The 22,851-nt window shown below is 44.5% G+C and overlaps 1 protein-coding gene across 1 annotated transcript in view; it reads right to left on the minus strand.

Moving 5' to 3' along the window:
• Positions 1–19,670, minus strand: part of LOC115181506 (germ cell-specific gene 1-like protein) — a 43,137-nt gene extending 23,467 nt beyond the window's left edge. Inside the window, exons 1-2 of the mRNA XM_029743424.1 lie at positions 19,629–19,670; positions 9,459–9,611 (exon numbers count right to left, since the gene is read on the minus strand). Of these exons, the coding sequence (XP_029599284.1) occupies positions 9,459–9,570 (112 nt within the window). The 5' untranslated portion in view covers positions 9,571–9,611; positions 19,629–19,670. The remainder of the gene's footprint in view (positions 1–9,458; positions 9,612–19,628) is intronic.
• Positions 19,671–22,851: the final 3,181 nt, after the last annotated feature.

A 22,851-nucleotide genomic window follows, 5' to 3' on the forward strand; every position in this document is an offset into this window, starting at 1 on the left:
TGTTCTTTATTTTGGTTAGGCCAGGGTGTTACATTGGGTGGGCGTTCTATGTTCTGTTTCTATGTTTTTGTATTTCTTTGTTTTGTGCCGTGTGTGGCTCCCAATCAGGCACAGCTGAAGTTCGTTGTTGTTGATTGGGAGTCACACATAAGTGCATGTTTTTCCGTTGGGGTTTTGTGGGTAATTGTTTCTGTCATTGTGTTTCACCTGACAGGACTGTTTGGCTGTCAGTTTCTTATTTTGTAGTTGTATAATGTTCCGTTTATTAATTAAATATGATGAACACTGACTCTGCTGCGTTTTGGTCCACTCTCTCTCACGACAGTCATTACACCAGACCTCTTCATTATATAACCCCACAGACGAGCAACTCCAAGCGGAAAGTAAACCTCCCAGCACAGAGTACTACCCTCTCATTTAAATTAAGGATAAATTTACCCAGCTGGAGGTAAGGCAGGTGGAGCTGGAACAGCAGGTGATTACACTCCAGTCAGCACAGACCCAGACAACAGTCCAGCACAACAACACCCCCTTAACTAGACCCAGACAACAGTCCAGCACAACAACACCCCCTTAACCAGACGCAGACAACAGTCCAGCACAACAACACCCCCTTAACCAGACCCAGACAACAGTCCAGCACAACAACATCCCCTTAACCAGACCCAGACAACAGTCCAGCACAACAACACCCCCTTAACCAGACCCAGACAACAGTCCAGCACAACAACACCCCCTTAACCAGACCCAGACAACAGTCCAGCACAACTACACCCCCTTAACCAGACAACAGTCCAGCACAACAACACCCCCTTAACTAGACGTGGAGAGCTGGAGGTGGAGAGAGACATATCTGCACTCTGGACTGTGGTGAGACAACTTCAACTGGAGAAAGAGCAGGAGAAGAACAGAGCACTAGAGGAGAGGATCAGACTGCTGGAGGAGAGGGAGAGGGGGATGGAGGAGAGGATTAGACTGCTGGAGGAGAGGGTGAGGGGGATGGAGGAGAGGATTAGACTGCTGGAGGAGAGGGTGAGGGGGATGGAGGAGAGGATCAGACTGCTGGAGGAGAGGGTGAGGGGGATGGAGGAGAGGATCAGACTGCTGGAGGAGAGGGTGAGGGGGATGGAGGAGAGGATTAGACTGCTGGAGGATAGGGTGAGGGGGATGGAGGAGAGGATCAGACTGCTGGAGGAGAGGGTGAGGGGGATGGAGGGAGAGGATCAGACTGCTGGAGGAGAGGGTGAGGGGGATGGAGGGAGAGGATCAGACTACTGGAGGAGTGTGTGACAGAGAACAACCCACTAGAGAGGTGACCACCCCCATAGAGAAGCCAGCAGAACAGCCCACCTCAGCTCCCGACAAAAGTCTCCACACCACAGCAGAACAGTCCACACCAGACCCTGACCATAGTGTTGACATCACAGCAGAACAGTCCACCCCAAACCCTGACCATAGTGTTGACACCACAGCAGAACAGTCCACACCAGACCCTGACCATAGTGTCGACACCACAGCAGAACAGTCCACACCAGACCCTGACCATAGTGTTGACACCACAGCAGAACAGTCCACACCAGACCCTGACCATAGTGTCGACACCACAGCAGAACAGTTCACACCAGACCCTGACCATAGTGTTAACACCACAGCAGAACAGTCCACACCAGACCCTGACCATAGTGTTGACACCACAGCAGAACAGTCCACACCAGACCCTGACCATAGTGTTAACATCACAGCAGAACAGTCCACACCAGACCCTGACCATAGTCTCAACACCACAGCATTACAGTCCACACCAGACCCTGACCATAGTGTTGACATCACATCAGAACAGTCCACACCAGACCCTGACCGTAGTGCCGATACCACAGCAGAACAGTCCACCCCAGACCCTGACCATAGTGTTGACACCACAGCAGAACAGACCACACCAGACCCTGACCATAGTGTTGACACCACAGCAGAACAGTCCACACCAGACCCTGACCATAGTGTTGACACCACAGCAGAACAGTCCACACCAGACCCTGACCATAGTGTTGACATCACAGCAGAACAGTCCACACCAGACCCTGACCATAGCGTCGACACCACAATAGAACAGTCCACACCAGACCCTGACCATAGTGTTGACATCACAGCAGAACAGTCCACACCAGACCCTGACCATAGTGTCAACATCACAGCAGAACAGTCCACACCAGACCCTGACCATAGTGTTGACACCACAGCAGAACAGTCCACACCAGACCCTGACCATAGTGTCGATACCACAGCAGAACAGTCCACACCAGACCCTGACCATAGTGTTGACACCACAGCAGAACAGTCCACACCAGACCCTGACCATAGTGTTGACACCACAGCAGAACAGTCCACACCAGACCCTGACCATAGTGTTGACACCACAGCAGAACAGTCCACACCAGACCCTGACCATAGTGTTGACACCACAGCAGAACAGTCCACACCAGACCCTGACCATAGTGTTAACATCACAGCAGAACAGTCCACACCAGACCCTGACCATAGTGTTGACACCACAGCAGAACAGTCCACACCAGACCCTGACCATAGTGTTGACACCACAGCAGAACAGACCACACCAGACCCTGACCATAGTGTTGACACCACAGCAGAACAGTCCACACCAGACCCTGACCATAGTGTTGACACCACAGCAGAATAGTCCACACCAGACCATAGTGTTGACACCACAGCAGAACAAACAAATGAAGAACCCCAAGCCCAGGGGATCTCACCCCCTCTGAGCACCCCCCCTGTCAGCCACCCTGATAGCCCCCCTGACAACCCCCACACACCCACTGAAGACATACACAAGACACAGATTGTACTCCATATGGACTCGAACAGGAAATATATACAAGTGTCCAAACTCTGGTGTCCAAACACCCAGCCGCCCTAGACCTTCTGTCTGAGGACCAACTAGGGTCACCCAGCCACATAATAATACGCACAGGCACAAACCACCTGAGAACACAGCAGGAAAGGGTGGCCACAGCACTCAAGAGAGTAATTGAAAAAGCTTCTTCCACTTCCCCAAACTCACAAGCGGGTTATCTCCACGCTGCTACCACGATAAGACTTCCACCCTGCTACCATACAGTGAGTAAACGCAAGCATTTCCCATGACTGTGCCTCAAAATCAAACATCTAGCTGACCTACCACTGCACCCTGGACTTGGACAGCCTTTATGACCAGGTCCACCTCTACAAGGCATCAGAGCCCAGCTTTGCCAGGACACTAAAGGACATCGACCTCAACCTCAACCGTAGCCCCAACACTTCACACAGGAGCAACAGATCAATGGACACCCCACCCAGACCAGCAAGACACTCTCTCAGACCTGTGGGACCCCCCCCCCCCCCCCCGACCTACACCTAGAGGGTCCAAGCCGGGAGGGCCTACATCCAGACCACAGCACCACCAGCCACATCCACAACCCAACCAATCAATACCCCCCCAAACCAACCATGCCCACACCCCATTTAGGTCCCCTCAGATCAGACCTATGCCCCTCCTGCCCACCCCATGACCCCCACTCCCGCAAAGAGTGCTTCAACATGGAAGTCACACATACGCCCAGGCCATGAGCAGGCAAACAGACCCAACCCCCCATCTTACACTAGCCCAGATGGACCCGCTGGTTGCCCTCTAGGCTACAGAGAGCTGGTAGTCCCATCCACCAAACTACCAGGTGGTATAGAGGAGATGGACCCACTGGTTGCCCTCTAGGTTACAGAGAGCTGGTAGTCCCATCCACCACACTACCAGGTGGTATAGAGGAGATGGACCCACTGGTTGCCCTCTAGGTTACAGAGAGCTGGTAGTCCCATCCACCAAACTACCAGGTGGTATAGAGGAGATGGACCCACTGGTTGCCCTCTAGGTTACAGAGAGCTGGTAGTCCCATCCACCACACTACCAGGTGGTATAGAGGAGATGGACCCACTGGTTGTCCTCTAGGTTACAGAGAGCTGGTAGTCCCATCCACCACACTACCAGGTGGTATAGAGGAGACGGACCCACTGGTTGTCCTCTAGGTTACAGAGAGCTGGTAGTCCCATCCACCACACTACCAGGTGGGTGGTATAGAGGAGACGGACCCACTGGTTGCCCTCTAGGTTACAGAGAGCTGGTAGTCCCATCCACCAACTACCAGGTGTGAAACAGGGAAGGGACTCAGGGGGTACTCTGTCGCAGGGGGTACTCTGTCGCATGCTGGGTACGTACATAGTCAATGGTACAGTAGGCTTCGAGGGGACTCTCACGGTAGGTACACCTACAGCTCATCTCTTGGCAGTAGTACTGTAGACTACTTTATCACTGACCTCAACCCAGAGTCTCTCAGAGCGTTCACAGTCAGCCCACTGACACCCCAATAAGATCACAGCAAAATCACAGTCTACTTGAACAGAGCGATACTCAATCATGAGGCATCAAAGCCAAAGGAACTGAGTAATATTAAGAAATGCTATAGATGGAAGGAATGTAGTGTGGAAACGTACCAAAAACAATTAGGCAACAACAAATTCAATCCCTTTTAGACAACTTCCTGGACAAAACGTTCCGCTGTAAAAGTGAAGGTGTAAACTTGGCAGTAGAAAATCTTAACAGTATATTTGACCTCTCAGCTTCCCTAACAAATCTAAAATGTTCAAATAGAAAACCGAAAAAAATGAACAACAATGATAAATGGTTTGATGAAGAATGCAAAAACCTAAGAAAGAAATTGAGAAACCTATCCAACCAAAAACATAGAGACCCAGAAAACCTGAGCCTACACCTTGACTATGGTGAATCACTAAAACAATTCATAAACACACTAGGGAAAAAGAAGGAACAGCACGTCAGAAATCAGCTCAATGTAATTGAAGAATCCATAGACTCGAACCACTTCTGGGAAAATTGGAAAACACTAAACAAACAACAACATGAAGAGTTATCTATCCAAAATGGAGATGTATAGGTAAACCATTTCTCCAATCTTTTTGGCACCATAATAAAGAACAAACAGCAAAAACATACATGATCAAATACAAATCTTAGAATCAACTATTAAAGACTACCAGAACCCATTGGATTCTCCAATTATGTTGAATGAACTACAGGACAAAATACAAACCCTCCAACCCAAAAAGGCCTGTGATGTTGATGGTATCCTCAATGAAATTATCAAATATACAGACAACAAATTCCAATTGGCTATACTAAAACTCTTTAACATCATCCTTAGCTCTGGCATCTTCCCCAGTATTTGGAACCAAGGACTGATCACCCCAATCCACAAAAGTGGAGACAAATTTGACCCCAATAACTACTGTGGGATATTTGTCGACAGCAACATTGTGAAAATCCTCTGCATGATCATTAACAGCGGACTCATACATTTCCTCAGTGAAAACAATGTACTGAGCAAATGTCAAATTGGCTTTACCAAATTATCATACGACCGACCACGTATTCACCCTAATTGACAAACAAACAAACCAAAACAAAGGCAAAGTCTTCTTATGCTTTGTTGATTTCAAAAAAGCCTTCGACTCAATTTTGCATGAGGGTCTGCTATACAAATTGATGGAAAGTGGTGTTGGGGTAAAACATACAACATTACAAAATCCATGTACACAAACAACAACAAAGTATGTGGTTAAAATTGGCAAAAAACACACACATTTCTTCCCACAGGGCCGTGGGGTGAGACAGGGAGTCATGTGTCTATTGTTTGCTGATGGTCTGGTGCTTCTTTCCCCAACCAAGAAGCAGATCTTCTGCACAGCAGATCTTCTGCACAGATTCTGCCAGACCTGGGCCCTGACAGTAAATCTCAGTACGACCAAAATAATGGTGTTCCAAAAAAGGTCCAGTCACCAGGACCACAAATACAAATTCCATCTAGACACCGTTGCCCTAGAGCACACAAAAACCTATACAGACCTTGGCCTAAACATCAGCGCCACAGGTAACTTCCACAAAGCTGTGAACGATCTGAGAGACACGTCAAGAAGGGCCTTCTATGCCATCAAAAGGAACATCAAATTCGACATATCAATTAGGATCTGGCAAAAAATATTTGAATCAGTTATAGAACCCATTGCCCTTTATGGTTGTGAGGTCTGGGGTCCGCTCACCAACCAAGAATTAGCAAAATGGGGCAAACACCAAATTGAGACTCTGCATGCAGAATTCTGCTAAAATATCCCCCATGTACAATGTAGAATACCAAATAATGCATGCAGAGCAGAATTAGGCCGATACCCGCTAATTATCAAAATCCAGAAAAGAGCCGTTAAATTCTACAACCACCTAAAAGGAAGCGATTCCCAAACCTTCCATAACAAAGCCATCACCTACAGAGAGATGAACCTGGAGAAGAGTCCCCTAATAAAGCTGGTCCTGGGGCTCTGTTCACAAACACAAACACACCCCACAGAGCCCCAGGACAGCAATACAATTAGACCCAACCAAATTATGAAAAAACAAAAATAATAATTACTTGACACATTGGAAAGAATTAACAAAAAAACAGAGCAAACTAGAATGCTATTTGGCCCTAAACAGAGAGTACACAGCGGCAGAATACCTAACCACTGTGACTGACCCAAACTTAAGGAAAGCTTTGACTATGTACAGACTCAGTGAGCATTGCTATTGAGAAAGGCTGCCGTAGGCAGATCTGGCTCTCAAGAGAGGACAGGCTATGTGCACACTGCCCACAAAATGAGGTGGAAACTGAGCTGCACTTCCTAACCTCCTGCCCAATGTATGACCATATTAGAGACACATATTTCCCTCAGATTACACAGATCTACAAAGATTCAAAAACAAACTCAATTTTGATAAACTCCCATATCTACTGGGTGAAATACCACAGTGTCTCAACACAGCAGCAAGATGTGTGACCTGTTGCCACAAGAAAATGTCAACCAGTGAAGAACAAACACCATTGTAAATACAACCCATATTTATGTTTATTTATTTTCCCTTTTGTACTTTAACCATTTGTACATCGTTACAACACTGTATATATACATAATATGATATTTGTAATGTCTTTATTTTTTGTGAACTTCTGTGAGTGTAATGTTTACTGTTCATTTTATTGTTTATTTCACTTGTGTATATTATCTACTTCACTTGCTTTGGCAATGTTAACATATGTTTCGCATGCCAATAAAGCCCCTTGAATTGAATTTATATACAGAAAGAGAGAGACACAGAAAGAGAGAGAGTGAGATAGATAGATAGATAGATAGATAGATAGATAGATAGATAGATAGATGATAGATAGCATTCCCAATGTATGTGTCCAAAAGATCCCGATGGAGGAACTACTGTAGGAGAGTCTTCCTGGATCTCTAGTGTTTGTTTCAAGTTTATTTGTCAAGTTCACAGGATACACCAGGTGGAAACAGTGAAATGCTTACCTGCACTTTCCCAACAATGCAGTATTCAAGTCAATAATTTCAAGTCAATAATATAGTAAGAAAAACACGAGAAATACAAGAAATACTTCAAATCAAATGTTATTGATTTGCGGGTGTTGCGAAATGCTTGTGTTTCTAGCTCTGACAGTGCAGTAATATCTAACAATTTCACAACGTATACCCAATACACACACATCTTTTTTTATTTTATTTTATTTCACCTTTATTTATCTTTATCTAAATTGTTTTATACTCCTCTGTATGGCTTATTTTTAAAAAAAAATTTCACCTTTATTTAACCAGGTAGCAAGTTGAGAGCAAGTTCTCATTTACAACTGCGACCTGGCCAAGATAAAGCAAAGCAGTTCGACAACATACAAAAACACAGAGTTACACATGGAGTAAAACAAACATACAATCAATGATGCAGTAGAAAAAAATAAGTCTATATACAATGTGAGCAAATGATGTGAGATAAGGGAGGTAAAAGCAAAAAAATGCCATGGTGGCAAAGTAAATAAAGTATGGCAAGAAAAACACTGGAATCGTAGATTTGTAGTTTGAAGAAAGTTAAAAGTTAAAATATAAATAATATGGTGCAAAGGAGCAAAATAAATAAAATAAATAAATACAGTAGGGGAAGAGGTAGTAGTTTGGGCTAAATTATAGATGGGCTATGTACAGGTGCAGTGATCTGTGAGCTGCTCTGACAGCTGGTGCTTAAAGCTAGTGAGGGAGATAAGTGTTTCCAGTTTTAGAGATTTTTGTAAGTAAGTAAGTAAAGGAATGGAATTAAGAATATTTACATATATTTACGAGCAATGTCAGAGCGGCATAGACTAAGATACAGTAAATTAGAATACAGTATATACATATGAGATGAGTAATGCAAAATATGTAAACATTATTAAAGTGACCAGTGTTTCATTATTAAAGTGGCCAGTGATTTCAAGTCTGTGTATATAGGGCAGCAGCCTCTCTGTGTCAGTGATGGCTGTTTAACAGTCTGATGGCTTTGAAATAGAAGCTGTTTTTCAGTCTCTCGGTCCCAGCTTTTATGCACCTGTACTGGCCTCGCCTTCTGGATGATAGCGGGGTGAACAGGCAGTGGCTCAGGTGGTTGTTGTCCTTGATGATCTTTTGGCCTTCCTGTGACATCGGCTATAGGTGTCCTGGAGGGCAGGTAGTTTGCCCACGGTGATGCGTTGGGCAGACCTCACTACCCTCTGGAGAGCCCTGCAGTTACAGGAGGTGCAGTTGCCGTACCAGGCGGTGGTACAGCCCGATAGGATGCTCTCAATTGTGCATCTGTAGTAGTTTGTGAGGGTTTTATGGGCCAAGACTAATGTCTTCAGCCTCCTGAGGTTGAAGAGGCGCTGTTGAGCCTTCTTCACCACACTGTCTGTGTGGGTGGACCATTTCAGATCGTCAGTGATGTGTACGCCGAGGAGGGGGGGCGGTGCTCCCTCTGCTGTTTCCTGAAGTCTACGATCATCTTCTTTGTTTTGTTGACGTTGAGTGAGAGGTTATTTTCCTGGCATCACACTGCCAGAGCCCTCACCTCCTCCCTGTAGGCTGTCTCACCATTGTTGATAATCAGAAGTACTATATATTTAGTGTGTATCACACTTGTGTGTGTGTGCGTGTGTATATGTGTTTGTAGTGTGTGTGTGTGTGTGTGTGTGTGTTTGTGTGTGCATGTGTGTGTCCATGTGTGTGTGCATGCGTGTGTCCATGCGTGTGGGTGTGTGTGTGTGTGTGTGTGTCCATGTGTGTGTGTGCATGTGTGTCTGTCCATGTGTGTGTGTGTCCATGTGTGAGTGTGTGTGTGTGTGTGTGTGAGTGTGTGTGCGTGCGTGTGTGTTTGCGTGTGTGTCCGTGTGTGTGTGTGTGTGTGTGTGTGTGTGTGTGTGTGTGTGTGTGTGTGTGTGTGTGTGTGCGTGCGTGTGTGTCCGTGTGTGTGTGTCCGTGTGTGTGAGTGTGTGTGTGTGTGTCCGTGTTACCTGAGAGCACGGTGAAAACAGCAGCAAAGGCGTTGAGTTTAAGTCCGTCGATGACGTTGCTGGAATGGAACAGCTCCAGACACATGAGACTGAACCCAACCACCAACAACATGATGTATAGTACCTCTGATACCACCGACAGCCACAGGACTCCTAGAACACACACACAAAAATAATGAAACATTCAAAAAAGTTATCCTTTCTTTACTAAATATATTCACGTCATCAAATAATTGATTAAAACACATTGTTTAGCTATGAAGGTCTACAGTAGCCTCAACAGCACTCTGTCGGGTAGCACCATGGTGTAGCCAGAGGATAGCTAGCTTCTGTCCTCCTCTGGGTACATTGACTTCAATACAAAACCTATGAGGCTCATGCTCCTCACCCCCTTCCATAGAACTATGCTGATTATGATGACTTCCGGAGGACGTCCTCCAACCAATCAAAGCTAACATGTTGTCCATCCAATCAGAGAATTAACCTAATACTATGCAAGTTTTAGAAGCTTGGTGAGTTGTTGGATAGATTTTGAATTGAGATAGTGAGCTTTTTTGGGGATATTTTTTTATTCAAATGAGTTTCTTCAAACTGAAGGATACGGAGGAAGTAGATTACATATTGTTTTCTTGGTTTTAGAACTTCATTTTTGTGTCGAGTTAATGCAATTTATTTCAATTTGCCTTGCTAACTTTAGTAGCCACTAGTTAGCTAGCTACCAGAGTGCAGTTTTCTCTGCCAGAGTCACTAACACTAACGACAATGTAGTGGATTTCACTGCCCACATCAGATTCAAGCTTCTGAGAAAAAGCTGTATTGAATGAAGGTCTGCGTATTCAAACTGAGCAACACAACGAGAAGGTAAGAAGAAACAGGGATGTTTTCAAGCAGATGATCTACACCACTGCATTTTTAGGAACGTAAAAGTTGTCGTTGTCGTGTCTTTGGCATCATTAAAAGCGAAGACTGTTATTTTATAAAATCAATTCTCTGTAATTATTATTACGTGATTAAACTAATCATGTAATTGTAATTAACTAGGAAGTCGGGGCACCAAGGAAAATCTTCAGATTACAATGTTATAATTTTACTAATATAACTCTTCAGATATTTTAATATCTGATCAATTAGTCTTCTTATTAATGAATTATTATTTACCTCACGTTAGTCTCATTCCAAACGTCGTAAATTGTTGGTTATCTGCACGAACACAGCCTTTACTATAAATCATCCATACACCAATTGGTTTAATCATTTATTTACTAACTAACTAAATAATCACAAAAATGCATAAACAAACAAACAGTAGATATTGGTTACTAACAAAGGATAGGGAAGATTCCCCAGTGGGATAAGCCGATATGACGGCTTGGTGGACAAAGGGAAGTGGGTGGGGACTGAGAAAGGAGCGGGAAAGACTAAAGGGATCACAACACACAGTTGATAGTTATATTAATTGAAATGCTAATCCTTTGCACATGAACGCCCACTCATTCGGGAATAATTGCAATCAATATATGTTTACACCCATGTGTCGTTGTGATCTCTGTTGGAATCGTCAGTAAGTCTGCTGGAGAGTTCATCCGAGTCTCTTTCTGTTTCCCTGACGATCAAAGTATTTTGTGGTTAGAATGGATACTTCAGAGTACCATGCAGAAATGTTTTTCATAGAATAGATGTTTCGACGGTTGACGGTAATCGCATCCCAGGTTTACATAATTTCGAGCTGCAGACTAGTAATTAGTATCTAAGATTTGCTCTTATTCTGTAGGGATCGATAGTCCCTCGATAGCTTAACCATTTCCAGCCGTGTAGCCAATGCTCCACGTGGTATGGTTAGGAATTCGATAACTATTCACAATCACAGCTCACATTGTGGGTTTGCTTAGTCTTGGTACTCAAACCTGTGCCACCTCAGTTTACACCGAGGTATGCGTGGTCTGAAGAGGATTTCCTCAGGAGGACGTTTTATTCGTAACAATAGAAAAGGCGTTTCCATGACGCCAGATCATGTCTGTGCTCACGGGGGCGTGGCCAATGACTTAGTTAAACTTTACAGGGAATACAATTCTCTCACATTAAAGGTTTAACATCACATTACATCATTTCACAAATAGTTTCATCTTTACTGATTCATTTTATACAAGAATTAGATGCAAACCCCATAATTGAGAAATGTACACATTCAGAGATATAGTTATGTGTGTTTCCTGTCCTCTCTGAGGTCACCAAATGAAACACACTCGTCATACCATTCCCACCTTCTCACAAGTGGACATTTTGTTTCATATTCCCATTTTTGGGATTTAGGAGTTCGCCATGTGAAATCCTTTGTTCTCTCTGTGTCTCTCTTTCTGCATGGCCAGGGGGAGAGAGTCTCTGCCAGGAATTAACGACCTGAGATAACAGAACCTGAGTGTAGAAGAGAGTGGGAAGCCATGATCTATACCCAGAAAGGGCCACGTCATGACAGCATTTAGGAGGCACGATTACTTACTGAGCATATGGACGTTTCTACTGTCTTCTCTGGGATGTCGAAATCAATTCAGAATGATTGTCATGTGCTCTCTCATCCACCAGTGCATTATCCTAGCTTTGGGATGAGAGTTGAATACATCTCTGATAGCTTGGGGACAGACCAGGATACATTTTCCTAGCTTTGGGATGAGAGTTGATTACATCTCTGATAGCTTGGGGACAGACCAGGATACATTTTCCTAGCTTTGGGGTGAGAGTTGATTACATTTCTGATAGCTTGGGGACAGACCAGGATACATTTTCCTAGCTTTGGGATGAGAGTTGAATACATCTCTGATAGCTTGGGGACAGACCAGGATACATTTTCCTAGCTTTGGGGTGAGAGTTGATTACATCTCTGATAGCTTGGGGACAGACCAGGATACATTTTCCTAGCTTTGGGATGAGAGTGGATTACATCTCTGATAGCTTGGGGACAGACCAGGATACATTTTCCTAGCTTTGGGATGAGAGTTGATTACATCTCTGATAGCTTGGGGACAGACCAGGATACATTTTCCTAGCTTTGGGGTGAGAGTTGATTACATCTCTGATAGCTTGGGGACAGACCAGGATACATTTTCCTAGCTTTGGGATGAGAGTTGATTACATCTCTGATAGCTTGGGGACAGACCAGGATACATTTTCCTAGCTTTGGGGTGAGAGTTGTTTACATCTCTGATAGCTTGGGGACAGACCAGGATACATTTTCCTAGCTTTGGGGTGAGAGTTGATAGGCTGTACTGTGCTGCTTCTCCCCGACCTCATGACAGACAGTGAATCAGATATATGACGACATGACTCGTCAGTCAGTATTTTAATGACAGGAACACAAGACATACATCCCAAATGACACCCTTTATCTCTCTACATGGTGAACTACTTCTGACCAGGGTGTACCCTAATCCATTTAGACTTTAACCAATATGGGTCAAAAGTAGTGCACTATGTAGGGAACAGGGCTCTATAGGGCTCTGATCAAAGTAGTGCACTATATAGGGAACAGTGTGCCATTTGGGAGACAGTCAAGGAGACAGGAGAGAGAGGGCTCAGTCTGTCAATATACCCTAAGTAGCTGAGACACCAATAAAACATTTACTATCTCTGAATTCATTACATTAACAGGATAAACTGTGTACGTGTGTGTGTGTGTGTGTGTGTGTGTGTGTGTGTGTGTGTGACAAAGCATTTTAAAGTAACCAATCCAAGAGAATTAGTTCTGGGAATTGAATGTGAACGTAAACAAATTGTTCTTCTTCTTCTTGTTCATGACGCACTCAGGTGGGGTCTAGTTGTCAGGAAACAGGTGGCCACGTTTTAAAAATAATCCCAAACCACAACAGTCATGGGAGGAGAAAACAATGACAGGGAAACATCAAAGTGAAGGAGACAGAACACACCCAAACAGCTTGCTTGATCCCAGACCAGATTCTATGTAAAACAGCTTGCTGATCCCAGACCAGATTTCCTATGTAAAAACAGCTTGCTGATCCCAGACCAGATTCTATGTAAAACAGCTTGCTGATCCCAGACCAGATTCTATGTAAACAGCTTGCTGATCCCAGACCAGATTCTATGTAAAACAGCTTGCTGATCCCAGACCAGATTCTATGTAAAACAGCTTGCTGATCCCAGACCAGATTCTATATAAAACAGCTTGCTGATCCCAGACCAGATTCTATGTAAAACAGCTTGCTGATCCCAGACCAGATTCTATATAAAACAGCTTGCTGATCCCAGACCAGATTCTATGTAAAACAGCTTGCTGATCCCAGACCAGATTCTATGTAAAACAGCTTGCTGATCCCAGACCAGATTCTATGTAAAACAGCTTGCTGATCCCAGACCAGATTCTATGTAAAACAGCTTGCTGATCCCAGACCAGATTCTATATAAAACAGCTTGCTGATCCCAGACCAGATTCTATGTAAAACAGCTTGCTGATCCCAGACCAGATTCTATGTAAAACAGGTTGCTGATCCCAGAACAGATTCTATGTAAAACAGCTTGCTGATCCCAGACCAGAAGTAAACGGTGAGAGTTGTTGATATTAAAAGAAGTAGCTAAATAACAAGATACAGAAGTAACAACTTTACTCCCTATAGAGACCCTTTAACTATACTAGGATGCCCCTCTGTACTAGGAACCCCTCTCTACTAGGAACCCCTCTGTACTAGGAACCCCGGTCTACTAGGACACCCCTCTCTACTAAGAACCCCTCTCTACTAGGAACCCCTCTCTACTCGGACGCCCCTCTGTACTAGGAACCCCTCTCTACTAGGAACCCCTCTCTACTCGGACGCCCCTCTGTACTAGGAACCCCTCTCTACTAAGAACCCCTTTCTACTAGGACGCCCCTCTGTACTAGGAACCCCTCTCTACTAGGAACCCTCCTCTACTCGGACGCCCCTCTGTACTAGGAACCCCTCTCTACTAGGAACCCCTCTCTACTAGGACGCCCCTCTGTACTAGGAACCCCTCTCTACTAAGAACCCCTCTCTACTAGGACGCCCCTCTGTACTAGGAACCCCTCTCTACTAGGAACCCTCCTCTACTCGGACGCCCCTCTGTACTAGGAACCCCTCTCTACTAGGAACCCCTCTCTACTAGGAACCCCTCTCTACTAGGAACCCCGGTCTACTAGGAACCCCGGTCTACTAGGAACCCCTCTCTACTAGGAACCCCTCTCTACTAGGACACCCCTCTCTACTAGGACACCCCTCTCTACTAGGACACCCCTCTCTGCTAGGAACCCCTCTCTGCTAGGAACCCCTCTCTACTAGGACGCCCCTCTACTAGGAACCCCTCTCTACTAGGAACCCCTCTCTACTAGGAACCCCTCTCTAATAGGAACCCCTCTCTACTAGGACACCCCTCTCCACTAGGACACCCCTGTCTACTAGGAACCCCTCTCTACTAGGAACCCCTCTCTACTAGGAACCCCTCTCTAATAGGAACCCCTCTCTACTAGGACACCCCTCTCTACAAGGAACCCCTCTCTACTAGGATGCCCTCTCTACTAGGAGCCCCTCTCTACTAGGACGCCCCTATCTACTAGGAACCCTTCTCTACTAGGAACACCTCTCTACTAGGAACCCCTCTCTACTAGGACGCCACTCTCTACTAGGAACCCCTCTCTACTAAGAACCCCTCTCTACTAGGACGCCCCTCTCTCCCTCTCTCCATAGTAAGGCTGTGTGTAACAGGCCTAAACAGGAAGACTTGTGTTGGTGTATCTCTGCACTTCTCCCTCCTTCTCTCTCTCCCTCTCTCTCTCTCCCTCCCTCCCTCCCTCTTTCTCTCTCTCTCTCTCCTTCCTTCCCTCGTTCCCGCTCTCTCTCTACCCCCTCCCTCTCTATTTCCCTCCCTCCCTCACTCCCTCTCACAGTGTAGAATAGAGATGACCTTAGTGTGGGGATTAAAGCAGTATTAAACAGAGATGACCTTGCCGAAGTGATGAAAGCAGTATTAAACAGAAATGACCTTAGTGTAGGAATGAAAGCAGTATTAATCAGAGATATTACTCACTAATGTTCAGTCTATGGACAATAAAGTAGATGAGCTCAGGGCGAGGATCTCCTTCCAGAGAGACATCAGGGACTGTAACATACTCTGTTTCAAAGGATCATGGCTCCCTCCGGATACACTGTCCCTGTACATACAGCCAGCGGTGTTCTCAGAACATCGCGCAGACAGAGATAAACAACTCCCCGGGAAGAAGAAAGGTGGTAGTGTTTCATGGTGTGATTGTCATAACGTACAGAAACTTAAGTCCTTTTGTTGACCCGACCTAGAATATCTCCCAATCAAACACCAACCGTATTACCTCCCAAGAGAATTCTCTTCAGTTATAGTTACAGCCGTGTATATTCCCCCACAAGCCGATACCACGACGGCCCTCAAGGAACTACACTGGACTTTTTGCAAAATGGAAACCACATATCCTGAGCCTGCATTTATAGTAGCTGGAGACTTTAATTAACAAAGCAAATTAGAGGAAAAACGCTACTGAAGTTCTATCAACACATTGACTGTAGAACTCGCGCTGGGAAAACACTGGACCACTGCTACTCCCTCTTCCAGGATGCCTACAAGGCCCTCCCCCGCCCTCCCTTTGGCAAATCAGATCACAAGTCCATTTTGCTCCTCCCTTCCTATAGGCAGAAACTCAAACAGGAAGTACCCATGCTAAGGTCTATTCAACACTGGTCTTACCAATCGGAATCCATGCTTCAAGATTGTTTTGATCACGCGGACTGGGATATGTTCTGGGTTGCCTCTGAGAATAGCATGGACGTATACATGGACACAGTGAATGAGTTCATCAGGAAGTGCATAGGGGATGTTGTTCCCACTGTCACTATTAAAACCTACCCAAACCAGAAACCGTGGATAAATGGTGGAATTCGTGCAAAACTGAAAGCGTGAACTAACGCATTTAACCACAGCAAGGTGACTGGGAACAGTCCAGTTATCTCCTTCATAAGACAATCAAACAGGCAAAATGAAATTCAACCGCTCAGACATGAGACGATTACAAAGGGAAAACCAGCCACTTCCCGGACACCGACGTCTTGCTCCCGGACAAACTAAACACCTTCTTCGCCTTCTTTAACAAACGGAACACCTTCTTTAAGGATAACAATGTGCTGTGGCCAATGTGAGTAAGACATTTAAGCGTGTTAACCCTCGCAAGGCTGCCGGCCCAGATGGTATCCCTAGCCGCGTACTCAGAGCATGCGCAGACCAGCTAGTTGGAGTGTTTACGGACATATTCAATCTCTCCCTATCCCAGTCTGCTGTCCCCACTTGCTTCAAGATGTCCACCATTGTTCCTGTACCCAAGAAAGCAAAGGTAACTGAACTAAATGGCTATCCCCCTGTAGCACTAACTTCTGTCATCATGAAGTACTTTGAGAGGCTAGTCAAGGATCATATCACCTCTACCTGACATCCTAGACCCACTTCAACTCTCTTACCGCCCCAATAGGTCCACAGACGATGCAATCCCCATCGTACTGCACACTGCCCTTTCACATCTGGACAAAAGTTTTAGTCAATGCCACTCCGACATTGCTCGTCCTAATATTATACATTCCTTAATTCCATTCTTTTACTTTAAGATTTGTGTATTGTTCTGAATTTTTAGATACTACTGCACTGTTGGAGCTAGGAACACAAGCATTTCACTACACCAGCAAAAACATCTGCTAAATATGTGTATGTGACCAATAACATTTGATTTGATTTGATATAGACACACATTGTTGAAACACCTCTGAGTCTCTAGTGCAGGGTCCCCAACTGGCAGCCAGCGGGCCAATCTGGCCCTTCAGTAATATTATCCCCCCTAAAATGAATTATTAATATTTTGTTCATTTAAAAAAAATATATATATAGATATATATATAGATATAAGTTGTCCCTCAGCTGCTTGATGAAATCTTTCATCAGCTCTGTGGCAATGCTGCGGCCTGGTCCCTCTGCTTGTCCTTTCTTCAGTGTGCTGAAGTGCAGTAGTCTTCCAGACGACAAGTCCAAATCCAACAACTCAAGCTTCCTAGTAAAGGCCTCAAGTCCACGACTGTTTTCCCTCTTCCTTGTAACTGCAGATTTAACCCGTTTAAGTGACAGAATATGTCAGCCCAAAAAACTGTGTGTGTAGCTTGCAGTTAACGCTTGAATCGTTCTGCGTTGGGCCTCTGTCAGGGGTGGGAAGGCCAATTTGAAAGTTCCATGCTTAGATTCATAGTGACGTCTGAGATTGAATTTTTTGCAAACAGCGATATTTTCATTGCAAATAAGACACACTGGCTGGTCATTGTGAAAAGATGAACTCATATCTCTCTGTACACTCTTCTCTGAAACTTCCGATTTTCATTATCCACCTTTCTTTTGCTACTTTTTGAGAGCGACATGTTCTCTTGTTGTCAAGCTAATTGTTCTGAACGAATGTTGACATTAAAAAAAGTAGTGTTGACTACAGTAGGCTACGTAGACCTGTTTTTCCCCACCAATCAACGCACAGAGAAATATACAACAATAATAACTGAAAAGAGACATGGTGATTTTATGAGCGTAATGAGATCGAAATGTGTATATTATTGTCACTGAATGTATTAAGTACTAATCAGATGTGTTAAAATTTTTATTTGATTTTCAGTGTAGGCCAATTAATTGTGCTAATATTATATACTAATTATGTTCTGGCCCGCCGACTATTGGCTCAGAAAAAATGTGGCCCGAGGCCAAACCGAGCTGACAAACCCTGCCTCATTCATGAAATTGTCCTGCGCGTCGTAAGGGACAGACCAAGGCGCAGCGGGTATAGTGCTCATCTCTCTTCTTTATTTAGAGAGAACACTCAAACAAAATAAACAAACGACCAAAACAGTTCCGTAAGGCACACAGGCTATACAGAAAACAACCACCCACAAACCCAAAGGAAAAAAGGGCTGCCTAAGTATGGCTTCCAATCAGAGACAACGAAAGACACCTGCCTCTGATTGGAAACCATACTCGGCCACACATAGAAAAAGAACATAGAAAATGAAAACTAGAACAAATCCCCATGAAACAAACTAACCCCAAAACACACAAAAACAACACCCCCTGCCACGCCCTGACCAAACTACAATGACAAACGACCCCTTTTACTGGTCAGGACGTGACAGAAATGAGTAGGTGTGTCCAAACTTTTGACTAGATACAGCACCAGTCAAAAGTTTGAGACACCTACTCATTCCAGGGTTTTTCTTCATTTTTACTATTTTCTACATTGTAGAATATCAGTGAAGACATCAACACTATTAAATAACACACATGGAATCATGTAGTGACCAAAAAAGTGTTAAACAAATCAAAATATGTTTTATATTTGAGATTCTTCAAAGTAGCCACCCTTTGCCTTTATGACAGATTGACAGCTTGGCTCTTGGCATTGAGTTATTATTGCGTTATTTTGTAAGCAGTAAGGTACAGTAGCTTTATATTTCAACAATGCCCAGTTCACTAGGAAATTTATTCAAGCTAAATTAGCCTTTTACCTCAGAGGGAAAAGTTGTTTAGGTTAACGTATAATCATAACACTCACGAGATCATTTCATTCAATTTGAAGTTGTATTTGTTCATATTTCCCACAGTGTCAGCGCTCCGTGTGTCGGTGTGGTTGTGCACCTTTGTGAAACGCTAAACGTTGTTGCCGCTAGTCGACAAATTCCAATCAAGTTGATCATTGTTAAAAGTGATCCCTATATTGAATGTGCACAGTACATGGAAGTGAAGACGGCTATTTTCCCAATCTGGTCCTCATACCATCATGGCCACCTAATCATCCCCAGCTTGTAATTGGCTCATTCATCCCCCTCCTCTCCCCTGAAACTATTCCCCAGGTCGTTGCTGTAAATGAGAATGTGTTCTCAGTCAACTTACCTGGGGAAAAAATGTAAAAATAAAATAAAATCTGGACCTGGAGGATAGCTATGGACCTGTTTCAGAAGGCCATTCAGTGGTGAAGCTGGTACAGCCCACCTTTAACTCCTATAGAAGGTCATTCAGTAGTGATCCTGCTTCAGCCTGGTACAGACTAATCCCAGACCTAGGGCCTCAGCACACACACATACACCCACACAAACATACAACCACATTACTCACCTCTCTCTGAGGCCGGAGCCAGATCAATGAAGCTACGGCACTTCTCACCTGAGAGAGAGAGAGAGAGAGAGAGAGAGAGAGAGAGACAGAGAGAGAGACAGAGAGAGAGAGAGAGAGAGAGAGAGACAGAGACAGAGGACAGAGAGAGAGAGAGAGACAGAGAGAGACAGAGAGAGAGACAGAGAGAGAGACAGAGAGAGACAGAGAGAGAGAGAGACAGACAGACAGACAGACAGAGAGAGAGAGAGAGAGAGAGAGAGACAGAGAGAGACAGAGAGAGAGAGAGACAGAGAGAGATAGAGAGAGAGAGAGAGAGAGAGAGACAGACAGAGAGAGAGACAGAGACAGAGAGAGAGAGAGAGAGAGAGAGAGAGAGAGAGAGAGACAGACAGAGAGAGAGAGACAGAGAGAGAGAGACAGAGAGAGAGAGACAGAGACAGAGAGACGGGGGGTACAAGGGCGTTAATATCTGTTAACATAAAGAATTTAAACTAATTAAAACCTAAAACTGACCCGACCTACACTACACCTCTCTCTTAGGATTTTATTCTCCATAGACAACAGAGCCTAGTAAATAGTCTCAGGATATGACTCTCCATAGACAACAGAACCTAGTAAATAGTTTAAATATTAAAAGGCTAGGATTCTATCTGAATGTGTTTTGTCAGCTATGTACCTTTTAAAGGCAATGTTCCCCGGAGACCGCATTCACAGTAAACGCTGCATATGTCGGCTCAATCGGGAGTTTATTTTAAACGGAGCGTAGCTGACAAAGCGCAATGGGATTAAATCCCAGGCCTTATTCTCCATTGACAAATCAACATAGTACATAATGACAAGTCTTAGCAAACACTTGTGGAGGACAAAGCCTAGGACAGATTGTTTGGGGAGTCTGCCAGAAGACTTTCAATTCAGATTTTTAAAGAACTTTTTAAAGAAAGGGATATTGTTAACAGCAAAGAGAGCAGCTGGAATTAAATCTGGATGAATGGACTGGATGGAAAACACTGAACATTAGACTGGAGAGAGAGAGACAGACAGACAGAGAGAGAGAGAGAGAGAGAGAGAGACAGAGAGAGATAGAGAGAGAGAGAGAGAGAGAGACAGACAGAGAGAGAGACAGAGACAGAGAGAGAGAGAGAGAGAGAGAGAGAGAGAGACAGACAGAGAGAGAGAGACAGAGAGAGAGACAGAGAGAGAGAGACCTAGACCTGTCTATAGGTAACTTCTAAAAGTATAGTAGCTTGTAAACATTTCTGGAAGTTAATCACTAATGGAATAGGTTGATCTAATGGACCGAGCTCCTTATGGGTTCATTAGTTAATTGATGGTCGTTATGGAGGTTCGTTAAACGGTAACAGCTCTGTCTGTCATCCCTGTAGGATGTGATCGTTCCTCTCTCTCTCAATGGACACACACACACAGGGCTGGCACAGTTACCGTATAACCATGTAACCAACGTTTAAGGATGATTACTGTAAAACCACATAACCAACGGTTAAGGATGATTACCGTATAACCATGTAACCAACGGTTAAGGATGATTACCATATATACCATGTAACCAACGTTTAAGGATGATTACCGTATAACCACATAACCAACAGTTAAGGATGATTACCGTATAACCATGTAACCAACGTTTAAGGATGATTACCGTCATGAAAATAAAAAAACCGTCATAACAGTTTTTGTGGAGCGAACAGCAGACTGGAGACGGGATGGTGGGGCATTCGTGCTGTTGAGTCCGTTTCTGTCTTAACAACGTGATGAAACATTGTTGCTCCTACTGGCCTGATATTGACTACACTATCTAGCTACTCCCCCCCCTTACTTGCCTGGTATTGACTACACTATCTAGCTACCCCCCCCCCTTACTGGCCTGATATTGACTACACTATCTAGCTACTCCCCCCCCTTACTGGCCTGATATTGACTACACTATCTAGCTACTCCCCCCCCCCCCTTACTGGCCTGATATTGACTACACTATCTAGCTACTCCCCCCCCCCCTTACTGGCCTGATATTGACTACACTATCTAGCTACTCCCCCCCCTTACTGGCCTGGTATTGACTACACTATCTAGCTACTCCCCCCCCCCTTACTGACCTGATATTGACTACACTATCTAGCTACTCCCCTCCCTTACTGGCCTGATATTGACTACACTATCTAGCTACCCCCCCCCCCCCCTTACTGGCCTGATATTGACTACACTATCTAGCTACTCCCCCCCCCCCCCCCCCTTACTGGCCTGATATTGACTACACTATCTAGCTACTCCCCCCCCCCCTTACTGGCCTGATATTGACTACACAATCTAGCTACTCCCCCCCCCCCCCTTACTGGCCTGATATTGACTACACTATCTAGCTACTCCCCCCCCCCCCTTACTGGCCTGATATTGACTACACTATCTAGCTACTCCCCCCCCCTTACTGGCCTGATATTGACAACACTATCTAGCTACTCCCCCCCCCCCTTACTGGCCTGATAGTGACACCACTATCTAGCTACTTCCCTATCTTTACAGCTGGAGAGCAATGCTCAGCAAGCGGGAGCGAAGGACACTGTGCCCGTGTTGTTGTGTTGCCATCTTGCAGCTCAAACTGTCCCTACTGTGGAGTAGACTGTATCATGGTATCATCCAGATGGTTACTACCAACACTACAAGCTGCTATCCCATTGGAAAGAAAATCAAGTGGGATGGAACAAATCAAGTGGGATGAAACTCACGTCGGCAAGTACCTCAATAAAACACCGATGCACTGGTCATTTGCACCGGCTTGTATCTCAGCTGACATACAGCACAAGTCAAAAGTTTGGACACACCTACTCATTCAAGGGGTTTTCTTTCTTTTGACTATTTTCTACATTGTAGAATAATAGTGAAGACATCAAAACTATGAAATAACACATATGGAATCTCATAGAAACCTACACATGGTGTAATTAAAGCGTCATGCCATGGTGTAACTCTGTTGCTGCAGTTACACCACAGTTTGGCGTTTTATTTGGAGATTAGGTTAATAGTATCATGTTCTAATATGTATTATCATGTTGTCTTGTGTATTCTCATGTTCTAATGTGTATTCTCATGTTTTAATGTGTATTCTCATGTTCTAATGTATATTCTCATGTTCTAATGTGTATTCTCATGTTCTAATGTGTATTCTCATGTCCTAAACTGAATTCTCGTGTTCTAACGTATTCTTATGTTG

Source organism: Salmo trutta, unplaced genomic scaffold, assembly GCF_901001165.1.
Source record: "Salmo trutta unplaced genomic scaffold, fSalTru1.1, whole genome shotgun sequence".
Taxonomy (NCBI): domain Eukaryota; kingdom Metazoa; phylum Chordata; class Actinopteri; order Salmoniformes; family Salmonidae; genus Salmo; species Salmo trutta.